The 12,680-nt window shown below is 38.2% G+C and overlaps 1 protein-coding gene across 4 annotated transcripts in view; it reads right to left on the bottom strand.

Annotated features, from left to right (window-relative positions):
* Positions 1-12,680, bottom strand: part of MRE11 (MRE11 homolog, double strand break repair nuclease) — an 80,144-nt gene that overhangs the window by 64,745 nt on the left and 2,719 nt on the right. For 3 of the 4 annotated variants that reach the window (XM_038568292.1, XM_038568290.1, XM_038568291.1), the window contains exons 3-4: positions 11,680-11,812; positions 6,993-7,153 (exon numbers count right to left, since the gene is read on the bottom strand). In XM_038568292.1, coding sequence (XP_038424220.1) covers positions 6,993-7,153; positions 11,680-11,812 — 294 coding nt within the window. Of the gene's footprint in view, positions 1-6,992; positions 7,154-11,679; positions 11,813-12,680 lie in introns of those variants that run through there. The other variant, XM_038568293.1, reaches the window with a different exon arrangement.

Genomic DNA, 12,680 nt, shown 5'->3' with positions numbered 1-12,680 from the left:
AATGTACTGTTGGATCCTATTGGCCAGTATCTTGTTGAGAATTTTTGCATCCATGTTCATCAGGGATATTGGTCTGTAATTCTCCTTTTTGGCGGGGTCTTTGTCTGGCTTTGGAATTAAGGTGATGCTGGCTTCATAGAACGAATTTGGAAGTACTCCATCTCTTTCTATCTTTCCAAACAGCTTTAGGAGAATAGGTATGATTTCTTCTTTAAACGTTTGATAAAATTCTCCTGGGAAGCCATCTGGCCCTGGACTCTTGTGTCTTGGGAGGTTTTTGATGACTGTTTCAATTTCCTCCCTGGTTATTGGCCTGTTCAGGTTTTCTATTTCTTCCTGTTCCAGTTTTGGTAGTTTGTGGCTTTCCAGGAATGCGTCCATTTCTTCTAGATTGCCTAATTTATTGGCGTATAGCTGTTCATAATATGTTTTTAAAATCGTTTGTATTTCCTTGGTGTTGGTAGTGATCTCTCCTTTCTCATTCATGATTTTATTAATTTGAGTCTTCTCTCTCTTCTTTTTAATAAGGCTGGCTAATGGTTTATCTATCTTATTAATTCTTTCAAAGAACCAACTCCTGGTTCTGTTGATCTGTTCCACAGTTCTTCTGGTCTCGATTTCGTTGAGTTCTGCTCGAATCTTTATTAACTCCCTTCTTCTCTTGGGTGTAGGATCTATTTGCTGTTTTTTCTCTAGCTCCTTTATGTGTAAGGTTAGCTTTTGTATTTGAGTTCTTTCCAGTTTTTGAATGGATGCTTGTATTGCGATGTATTTCCCCCTTAGGACTGCTTTTGCTGCATCCCAAAGATTTTGAACGGTTGTATCTTCATTCTCATTAGTTTCCATGAATCTTTTTAATTCTTCCTTAATTTCCTGGTTGACCCTTTTATCTTTTAGCAGGATGGTCCTTAACCTCCATGTGTTTGAGGTCCTTCCAAACTTCTTGTTGTGATTTAGTTCTAATTTCAAGGCATTATGGTCCGAGAATATGCAGGGGACAATCCCAATCTTTTGGTATCGGTTCAGACCCGATTTGTGACCCAATATGTGGTCTATTCTGGAGAAAGTTCCATGTGCGCTTGAGAAGAATGTGTATTCAGTTGAGTTTGGATGTAAAGTTCTGTAGATATCTGTGAAATCCATCTGGTCCAGTGTATCATTTAAAGCTCTCGTTTCTTTGGAGATGTTTTGCTTAGAAGACCTATCGAGTATAGAAAGAGCTAGATTGAAGTCACCAAGTATAAGTGTATTATTATCTAAGTATTTCTTCACTTTGGTTAATAATTGATGTATATATTTGGCAGCTCCCACATTCGGAGCATATATATTGAGGATTGTTAAGTCCTCTTGTTGAATAGATCCTTTAAGTATGATATAGTGTCCCTCTTCATCTCTCACTACAGTCTGTGGGGTAAATTTTAGTTTATCTGATATAAGGATGGCTACTCCTGCTTTCTTTTGAGGACCATTCGAATGGTAAATGGTTCTCCAACCTTTTATTTTCAGGCTGTAGGTGTCCTTCTGTCTAAAATGAGTCTCTTGTAGACAGCAAATAGATGGGTCCTGCTTTTTTATCCAGTCTGAAACCCTGCGCCTTTTGATGGGGTCATTAAGCCCGTTCACATTCAGAGTTACTATTGAGAGATAGGAGTTTAGTGTCATCATGATATCTATTCAGTCTTTGTTTTTGTGGACTGTTCCACTGAACTTCTTCTTAAAGGGGAATTTTAAGAGTCCCCCTTAAAATTTCTTGCAGAGCTGGTTTGGAGGTCACATATTCTTTTAGTTGCTGCTTGTCTTGGAAGCTCTTTATCTCTCCTTCCATTTTGAATGAGAGCCTTGCTGGATAAAGTATTCTTGGTTGCATGTTCTTCTCATTTAGGACCCTGAATATATCCTGCCAGCCCTTTCTGGCCTGCCAGGTCTCTGTGGAGAGGTCTGCTGTTACCCTAATACTCCTCCCCATAAAAGTCAGGGATTTCTTGTCTCTTGCTGCTTTAAGGATCTTCTCCTTATCTTTGGAATTTGCAAGCTTCACAATTAAATGACGAGGTGTTGAACGGTTTTTATTGATTTTAGGGGGGGATCTCTCTATTTCCTGGATCTGAATGCCTGTTTCCCTTCCCAGATTAGGAAAGTTTTCAGCTAGAATTTGTTCAAATACATATTCTGGCCCTCTGTCCCTTTCGGCGCCCTCGGGAACCCCAATTAAACGTAGGTTTTTCTTCCTCAGGCTGTCGTTTATTTCCCTTAATCTATCTTCATGGTCTTTTAATTGTTTGTCTCTTTTTTCCTCAGTTTCCCTCTTTGCTATCAACTTGTCTTCTAGGTCACTCACTCGTTCTTCCACCTCGTTAACCCTCATCGTTAGGACTTCTAGTTTGGATTGCATCTCATTCAATTGATTTTTAATTTCTGCCTGATTAGCTCTAAATTCTGCAATCATTAAGTCTCTTGAGTCCTTTATACTTTTTTCTAGAGCCACCAGTAGCTGTATAATAGTGCTTCTGAATTGGCTTTCTGACATTGAATTGTAATCCAGATTTTGTAACTCTGTGGGAGAGAGTACTGTTTCTGATTCTTTCTTTTGAGGTGAGGTTTTCCTTCTAGTCATTTTGCTCAGTGCAGAGTGGCCAAAAGCAAGTTGTATTGGGAAAAGGAGAAAAAGAGAGGAGAGAAAGAAGGAAAGAAAAGAGAAAGAGAAAAAAAAAGGGAAGAAAAAGAGAAAAAAAAAGAAGAAAAAGAGAAAAAAAGAAAGGAGAAAAAAAGGGGGTGGGGGAAGGAAACAAATCAAAAAGCAAAACAAAATAAAAACAAAAACAAAAACAAAAACAAACAAACAAAAAAAGAACCACCGGGGAGTATCTTCTGATTCTGTGTACTTTAAGTCCCTTGGCTTCTCCTGGAAGTTGTCCGTCTAGCTGGTGTTCTGGGGGAGGGGCCTGCTGTGCTGATTTTCAGGTGTTAGCAGTTGGGGGAGCTGCTGTGCCCCTGCCTGGTGCAGGGCTCAGTGGGGGTTGTTTACCCCGTGAGGCCGCAGGAGCAACAGCCCCAGTGGCGGGGCAGCTCTGGAAACCTGGATTCAGCTCCGGCAGGAACTCCGTCTGCAGGGCCTGGAGGCTCCGGGGCGGGGCCGCTGATCTGCTCAGCTGGGGCAGGAGCGTCCTTGCTGTCCTGGGCCCTCCCGGGCTCTGCCTGTCCCGGGGGAGGCCGGATCCTGGGCTGTGTCCCGGCGCCCTGTGCTCCGGGGCCTGCGCTGTTGGATTCGCGCTCCCGGGCCGCGCAGCCCCCTCCGCGGAGCCGCCGCCCGAGCCCCTTCAGCTGCTCCGGGTCCCGCCGGGTCCCGCCGTGCGCGCTGCAGCCCTTAGGGAGCTCGGCGCACTCTCCTGGGTGCGCAGTTGCTGTTACTGTCCCCGGGGGCCCGAGGGCATCCCCGCCCTCCTGGGTCCTGCTCCACCTCCCCGCGAGCCCCTTTCCCCCGGGAAGGTCGGTGCAGCTCCTGCTCCTCCGGGACGGGGCTCTCCTGTCCTGGGGACACTCGCCCCGGCCTCAGCCCGGCTCCTCGCGGGGCCCCTCCTCCTTGGAGGCCTTTGTTTCTTTATTTCTTTTTTCCCGTCTTCCTACCTTGATAGAAGCGCGAACTCTTCTCACTGTTGCATTCCAGCTGGTCTCTCTTTAAATCTCAGGCCGAATTCATAGATTTTCAGGATAATTTGAAGGTTTTCTAGGTAGTTTGGTGGAGACAGGTGATTTGGAGACCCTACTCTTCCGCCATCTTGCTCCTCCCCCCTAAATGTCTGATATTTCTAGTACATTTATTGAACAATCCATATTTTTCTTGGAGATATGAGACACCACTTTCTCCAAATACTAAATTCCTACATGTGTTAAGGCTATTTCTGGAAGCTCTATAACTTTCACTTATCTGCCTATCAAGTTATTAATCATACATATCACATTTTAAATTATTGGAGCATTCTATTTTTTCAAGCTTTATCATAAAATAATTGATATAACATTGTATAACTTTAAGATGTACAATGTTATTTGGAATACACATATTGCAAAATAACCACTACAGCTTAGCTAAAACACTTGCATCATGTCACATAATTACTTTTTTTTTTAATAACAAGAACATTTGAAACCTACTCTCTTAGCAACTTGCAAGTATAAAATAATATTTTATCAACTATAATCACTATGTTGTACATTAGATCCTTGGAATTTACTCATTTTGTAATTGAAAAGTTTATAGTCTTTGATCACATCTCCCTTTTCCCCTCAAGCCCTGGTCCTGGTTAACCACCATCCCAGTGTGAATTCAGCTTTGTTAGATTCCATACATTAAGGATGCTACACAGGATTTTTATGTTTGATTTCACAGCATAATGCCCTTGAGGTCCATCCATGTCACAAATGGCTAAATGTCCTTCCTTCTCATAGCTGAGTAATATTTCATGTTCATATGTACATGCCACATCATCCTAACCCATCTTTATCCATTCATCCATTGATAGGCACTTAGATTGCTTCCTATCTTGGCTACTGTGAATAATGCTGCAATGGAACACAGAAATACAGATTATCTCTTCAAGATCCTGTTTGCATTTCTTTTGGATACATATCCAGAAGTAGGATTGCTTGATCACATGGTAGCTCTATTTTTAATTTTTTTGAGGATATTCTATAAGGCTTCTCATAGTGGCTTGGTCAATTCGCATTCCCACTAAGAGTGCACCAGGGTTCCCGTTTCTCCATATCCTCAGTATTCGTTCTTATCTTTTCAATGATAGCCATTCTAACATGTGTGAGGTGATGTCTCATTGTGGTTTTGATCTGCATTTCCCTGATTAGTGATTTTGAGTATCTTTTCACATACCTGTTGATCATTTGTGGATCTTTAGAAAAATGTCTATTCAGTTCCTTTGCTCATTTTTAATTGGATTGGATTTGGGGGGAGGGTGTTTTCTTTTTTTGCTATTGAGTTACGTAAGTTCTTTATACATTTTGGATGTTAACCTTTTATCAAATATGACTTTATGATATATTTTTCTCCATTCCATAGGTTCTTTTATTCTGTTGATGGTTTCCTTACTATGCAGCTTTTTATTTTCATGTAGTCCCACTTATTTTTCCTTTTGTTGTCAAATCCAAAAAAAGTCACTGCCACAAATGATGTGAAGGAACTTACTCCTCATGCTTCCTTCTAGAAGTTTTTTGGTTTCAGGCCTCACATTCAAGTCTCTATTCCATTTTGAGTTGATTTCTGTGTATGGTGTAAGATTAGGGGAACCTCATTCTTTCGTATGCATCTGTCTGGTTTTCCCAATACCATTTATTGAAGAGATTGTTCTTCTTTCCCCATTGTATATTCTTGGCTCCTTTGTTTGCAGTTAATTGACCAAATATGCATGGGTTTATTTCTGCATTCTCTAATCTGTTATAATGACTTGTATGTCTGTTTTTATGCCAATATCACATTGCTTTGATTACTATAGCTTTGTAATACAGTTTGAAATCAGCAACGGTGATGCCTCCACTTTTATCTTTCTTTCTTAAGACTGCTTTGGATATTTGGGGTCTTTTGTGGTTCCACACAAATTTTAGGATTGTTTATTCTAGTTCTATGAAAAATACCATTAGAGTTTTGATAGAAATGCACTGAATTTGTAGATCACTTTGGGTAACATGGACAGCTTAACAATTTTAATTCTTCCAACCCATGAGCACAACGTATCTTTCCATTTTTGTGTCTTCAGTTTCTTTCACCAATGTCACAGTTTTCAGCATTTAGATCTTTTACCTCTTTGATTAAATTTATTCCTAAGTATTCTATTCTTTTTTCTTTTTTTCTTTTTCTTTTTTCTTAATTTCTCTTTCTGGTAATTCATTGTTAGCATGTAGAAATGGAATTGATTTTTGTATACTGATTTTGTATCCTACAGCTTTACTGAATTCATTTATTAGTTTTTAACAGTTTTTTTTTTTAAGATTTTATTTATTTATTCATGAGAGAGAACAGAGAGAGAGCAAGAGGCAGAGACACAGGCAGAGGGAGAAGCAGGCTCCATGCAGGGAGCCTGATGTGGGACTCGACCCCAGGTCTCCAGGATCACGCCTTAGGCCAAAGGCAGCGCTATACTGCTGAGCCAGCCGGGCTGCCCAGTTTTTAAAAGTTTTTTTCACAAAATCTTCCAGATTTTCTATATATGATATTGTCATCTGCAAATAAAGACAACTTTACTTCTTCCTTTCCAATTAGGATACCTTTTACTTATTTTTCTTGCCTAGCTGCTCTAGGACTTCTAATACGATGCTGAATAAGAGGGGTGAGAGTGGGAGTCCTTGTCTTGCTCCTGATCTTAAAAGAAAAGCTTTCAGCTTTTCACCACTGAGTATGTTAGCTGTGGGCTAACATACCATACGACTACATGCAGTGCGGTATGCCATACAGTGTTTAAGAAAAAACATGAGACTATCTTTATGACATGAGGTTCTAGGTGAATATTGTCAGTCAGTCCCCAAAGTACAACCCTTAAGGGGAAAAAATGGTATATACTACATCAAAATTAGACATTTGTCAATAAAAGTCTCCATAAAAAAAGTCAAAAGACAATCCTTTGACTGGAAAAATAAAATACATGCCTAACAAACACTTTTTTTTTCTAACAAACACTTAATACATAAATAGCCTCTGCAAATTCAATAGGAAAAGAGAAAAATCATCATTTTTAAAATGGGCAAAGAATATGAATAGAAGATACCAAAATGTACAATAAAAACTTGAGAAGATACTCAGTTCCACCATTAATTAGGAAAATACAAATTAATACAATGATATACAGAAAATTCAAAGAATTACATTTATGTTGAAAATAGCTAAAAAAAAAAAACAGCTTATAGTGAAGTTGAAATAGCTGTTAAGGTGTTTGACTTTTATAGAAAATATACATAAGGAAACATTTACTTAAGCTTTTAAATATACTTACTTACTAAAACCAAAGTTGACTGACTGATCGCTGAGAATTTCAAACTGTACAGGACGATCACCCATGCAATATTTTCTTAATAACTCGAGGCAGGTATGTAATGTTTTTCTTGAGGGCTTATTTTCATGAAAAAGATCACCACCTAACAAAATAAAATCCACCTAATCAACAGAAAATAGTGGGAAAATTAGTATGTTTTATGGGTAAAAATGTTAAACTATAGCGCAAAGAGGTAGAAAAAAAGAATCTCATAAAAGATAACATTGTGTATGGAGATTTAAAATCTTATATTTTATTTATTCAATGGGCCTGCCAGTCTAGTGATTAATCTGACTCCAATTTAGGTTCCCAGAACACCTTCAAAAAAGCCATCTTCAAATTATATCAAACCTCTGACTCATGTTAACCAAAGTGTCACTATTTCTTTTTCGTCGTCGTTATTCAAATCAAACATAAATGTGGCACCTTAACAAAACCTATGGCCAAGATACCCAATTCAATTCAGATTATTCATCCAATTCATTCAGCAATTATTTACGGCTCCTACAGGCACTGGCACCTAGGAATTAGCAATTTCCAAAACAGATGATGTCCATGCCCTCATTAAATAATGACAATGTGCAATTCCCTGTACTGCGCCCTGAGAACACAATGATGAATAAAATACAATCTCTTTAATAAATATGTTCCGAGTCCAATCGAAGAGACAAAGTGTTATGTTTCTGAACAGATGTCAGACTCAGACATGCACTAGAACAGATATGTAAACAAACCAGGAGCAGCAATGACATCACAATCAGTTCCTTTTTTTTTTCTTTTTTAAGATTTTATTTATTTATTCATGAGAGAGAGAGAGAGAGAGAGAGGGAGAGGGAGAGGGAGAGAGGCAGAGACACAGGCAGAGGGAGAAGCAGGCTCCATGCAGGGAGCCTAATGTGGGACTTGATCCTGGGACTCCAGGATCACACCCTGGGCCAAAGGCAGATGATGCTAAACTGCTGAGCCACCCAGGGATCCCCTACAATCAGTTTTAATGAAGGGAATAAACTCATCTGAGGACAGGAATCCACAAGAGATACGCCAACATGGTGGCAGGAGTTACACTATGAAGAATAAATGAAACTTTAAGGAAGAGTATTCTAGAAACAAGAGAGAAGCAAAGAATTATACAAAAAAAGAGCCCAAGGCTCACGCTTTCAAGAAGTATATAATCTACCTAAAGAAACTCGATTAATTCTTAATAATATGAAAGGAACCTGGCAGTACAGATCACCTGAGCTACAGCAGTGATGGGGAACGGAATATATCATCCCCAAAAAGTGTCACTTTGGCATGTGGACTATTTTGAGCTTAAGAAGGTTAAGACTCAGCAGACTCAGGAAAAGCTTTTTAAAAAAACAAAACAAAACAAAAAAACCCACCTTAACCACCTGAAAAGAATTTAGACAGGTGGCCTACACCAGGAAGAGAGGAATTATCAGAGATAACTTCCAGGCAGTCTAATACTCTTATAAGGCTTCTGTATATACAAAATTTGTTTTTCACCTATTAATTTGTCTTACGGTGATTTAATTATTAGACCAAAGAACCTAAAAGGAAAGAAGAGAAAAGTTTTCCATCCTACTGTAGTCGGAGAAACTTTATTAAAAGTGTGGCACTTAAGCTAGGTCTTCAAAAATGAACATGACTTAAGAAAGAAAATGATCACAATTAACAGCATAGAAAAAAACAAAGAAAATGAAAACAAAACAAAAAACATTTCAGGAGGGGGCAGTAGTTAAATGATATATTTTCACTTTTGCAAAATGAAGAGGTCTGGAAATTGGTTACGTAGCAATGTAAATGTGCTTAAGCTGATAAAGTGTACACTGAAAAATGGTTAAGATGGTAAATTTGTTATGTGTATTTTACCACAATATTTTTTTTAAAGATTTTTATTTATTTACCCGTGAAAGACACACACACACAGAAGCAGAGACACAGGCAGAGGAAGAAGCATGCTCCATGCAGGGAGCCCAACATAGGTCTTGATCCCAGGTCTCCAGGATCACGCCCTGGGCCAAAGGCAGACGCTAAACCGCTAAACCGCTAAGCCACCCAGGGATCTCTATTTTTTTTTTTGAAAGCTAGTTTGTGACTCTAAGAACACTAAAAAGGAGGCAGACTGAGGAAATGTCCCAGATTATAAGAAACGAAAGAAACATGACAACTAAATATAATGTAATCCTAGTTTAGGACCTGGACTCTCCCAATCTGCCCCCAAACTGCTGTAATAGACATTACTGAGACAATTCGCAGCATCTTAAAATGGTGTAATAGTATTGAATCAACATTAATTTCCCAGTTTTGATAAGTGCACTGTGGTTACACACACAATGTACCCTCAAATGGTTCAGGAAAAAAGTATGTGCGTATGTATCTATAATGAGAGAGAATAAAGCAATTGTGGTAAAATGTAGGAAAATCTGAATGAAGGGTAAGGAATTCTTTATACTATTCTTGCAATATTTCTGTGAGATTGATAATGTTTCAAAGCTATAAATTTAAAAAAAGATTCCAAGGAATTAAGGAGTAGAAATAAGGCTAGCTAGCACAGACACACAAAATAAGGGACTTAAAGTCAGGAAAAAGTTAGATTTCAATCATAAGGGATACTAAATACAAAATCAGGGGCAAAAGTAAATATGCATTGGGGCTGTGGGGGAGGAGAGTGCTAAAATTAAGAGATGTGGAAAGGGAAACAAGGAAAGAGAAGGAAAGTAAAGGACAAAGTAGAAGAAAGCAGCTTATGTTTAGGAAAACACACATTTTAGTACCTATGAGGAAAGAAAGAACACAAGGTTCTCTAGCAGGAAACAGACCTCCTTGGGCTCCAAGTTTCTCTGCCCTCAGGGCAAGAGGAAATCACTTTAAGAGGACTGTTAGATACTCCCTCATTCTTAACAAGTTTTAAGAGTTATCTACAGCTTATTATATCTTTTCTAGATTTTAAGATAACAGCATGCAAAACCAGAAAAGATTTTTCACTCTCATGGAGCTGACCTTCTAGTGGAGAAAATCGTGAGTAAACAAGTAAATTTTCAAAATAATATTTCATATGATGTTATGAAAAAAATAGAGTAATTGATAAAAGAGTATTTGGAGATATCTGGAAAGACCTCTCCACAAACGTAAAACATGCTCTAAGCAGAAGTGCAAAGGTCCCAGGGTAGAGCTTGCCAGTGCGGACAGAGCCCAGTGAACAATGCAGAAAGTTGTAGAAGTCTCCTGGCAGGGGCCAGAACAGTGTGAATCTTATTTAGTGTGAATTTTATTTTAGATTCAATGGAAGGCCACTTGAAGATTTTAAGCAACAGAGTGGTATGATCTGACTTATTTTAAAAGTTCACTTTGGCTATGCTGAATAGATTTAGGGGAAAAATGCAAATAGAAAGACCAGTGAGAGCTACTACAGTGCAACAAAATATGATGAAAGTTTTGGGCTAAACATAAAGGAACAAAAACAGTTTCTATGTATATTCAGGAGGAAAAACCAAAAGATTTAGAGAAAAACTAAACAAAATTTTGAGGAAAAATCAAGGTTGAAGATAGTAATTTTTAAGTCACAAGCATTTACATTTACTCTCCAGGTCTTTCCTGAAATGTCTAACAGGACCTTTCATGGGCTTGCTGGAATGTTGACCTGAATGTCCTATTGAAATCTCCAACTGAAATGGCCTAAATCAGAATTTACCACCTTCTCACATAAAGAAGCACTCCTTCCTTACTTAGAAGGTATTTTTATTTTAGTACCACCATTGGCTCAAACTTAACATACTCCAGAGGTTGTCCTCTCCCTTTTCCTTAACTCTACCCCTGAAGTATGCAAATCCAACCTTTGAAATATTTCTAGTATTCATTTCCTCTTTTCCATCCCAAGGCCACTACTTTAAAAAGGTAGTCTAGTCTCCAATTCATGCTATATATCCTGTTGCCAAAAGATTTTTCCATTTAATTGGATACAAACTCCTCATTCTGGCATTTGAAGCCCTCCTTAATGCAGCTCAAACGTTTTCAGTCTTTCAGCAGGCTTTCTAACATATGGCCAAACTGACCTGCTGTACCCTTAACATACCTCATACTGTTTCACCCCTGTGCCCTTCTTCCTGTTTCCCAAGAAATACACATTCTTCATGCTCTTCACCCATCAGAAGCCTACCCATCCTTCAAAGCCCAAGTTAAGTGCCACCTTGTTCACTAAACTGATCTTGCTATCTTCTATATGTTCTCTCTTCTACCTCTAAACTCCCAGGAAAGGCTGTTTATAATTTTCTTATGGTTCTTACCATGTAAAATCCCGCCTCTGAGCATTATGGACGTTTGTCTTATCTTACACACTGGTATATGCTCTTGGAAAGCAGAAATCATGAGTCATCTTTCCATTTCAAATAGAAACTGCCACAAGATCCTGCATACTCACAAACACCCCATAAATATTTGTAAACTTTTACAAACTTCTGACAAAACTAGCTCCTACTTGAATTAAGATCACGAAGTACCCAAAAATCTGCTTTGGGTTTTTTAGTATATTGATGCTTAAGCAGGCAATCTGAGCACCTGAGCCTGTAAAACATATCAACTTTAAGAAAGGAAGAGTCTGTTGACAACAGGAACATAGTAAAAACGGAAAAATATAAACCAAACTCACTTCATTTTCTTGGGCAAGTCTTAAAATCTCATCCAGTGTTACATACGTATCATTTCCTCTGACTGCATCTTTCTCCATAAATCCCAGATGAATATCTGTTGCAACTAAGATTTTAAAGGTATTTTCATCATCACTGTATTTAAAAAAAAAAAAAGGGAACATTTCAATATAATTCATTAAAAGGATGCTCAGATTAAAACCTAAATTTAGAAGATAAATAATAGCAGTTATACAGTAAAATCACTTTTCTAGCTTTAAAAGAGGTCTGAAAATTTGAAGTGTTCAACAGATGGTCAACATTAGTTTGTCTACGACTAATTTAAAACAAAAAACACACTTGAATTTTAAAAAGATTCTGTGACTCCTTCAAAAAAGTATAACCTTATTACTTCAGTCTTACACATTCTTTGGACCCTGGACCTAAAAGCTTGGTTGTTTTCCAATTCTGTCCCACCCCCAAATCCCAAGAATTTGATCCCAGATCTAAACTTGCTATTTATTATTTTGTCTCTTCCAGGAAAATCAAAGTTGACTAGTTAACTTAAAAAGTCCTTCCTCTTACTTTATAAGCAGATTTAAAAAAAAAAAATTCTATTTATTTATTTATGAGAGACACGGAGAAGGAGGCAGAGACACAGGAAGAGGGAGAAGCAGGCTCCATGCCTCCATGCAGGGAGCCCGATGTGGGACTCGATCCCAGGACTCCGGGATCACGACCTGAGCCGAAGGCAGACGCTCAACCACTGAGCAACCTGGGCATCCCTATACACAGATTTTATCCTAATAAGCTAGTAACTTACATTTAAGCTTCTGAAGACACTTCTTTGATTCTATTCCCTATACAAAGTTAAGTGTTTCATTAACAAATTCAGCCAAGTAACAAAACAGAATTATTTACAATTCCATTTGAATTTGGTAGTATTCAAAGGTACTCTCACTGAAGCAGCAAGGTAGTAATTAATCACTTAACTTTTACTTTCTTTAAAATATTTATGTATCTA

Source organism: Canis lupus, chromosome 21, assembly GCF_011100685.1.
Source record: "Canis lupus familiaris isolate Mischka breed German Shepherd chromosome 21, alternate assembly UU_Cfam_GSD_1.0, whole genome shotgun sequence".
NCBI lineage: Eukaryota > Metazoa > Chordata > Mammalia > Carnivora > Canidae > Canis > Canis lupus.
Note: the sequence above shows the minus strand (reverse complement) of the source record. Positions and strands in the feature narration are given on the sequence as shown.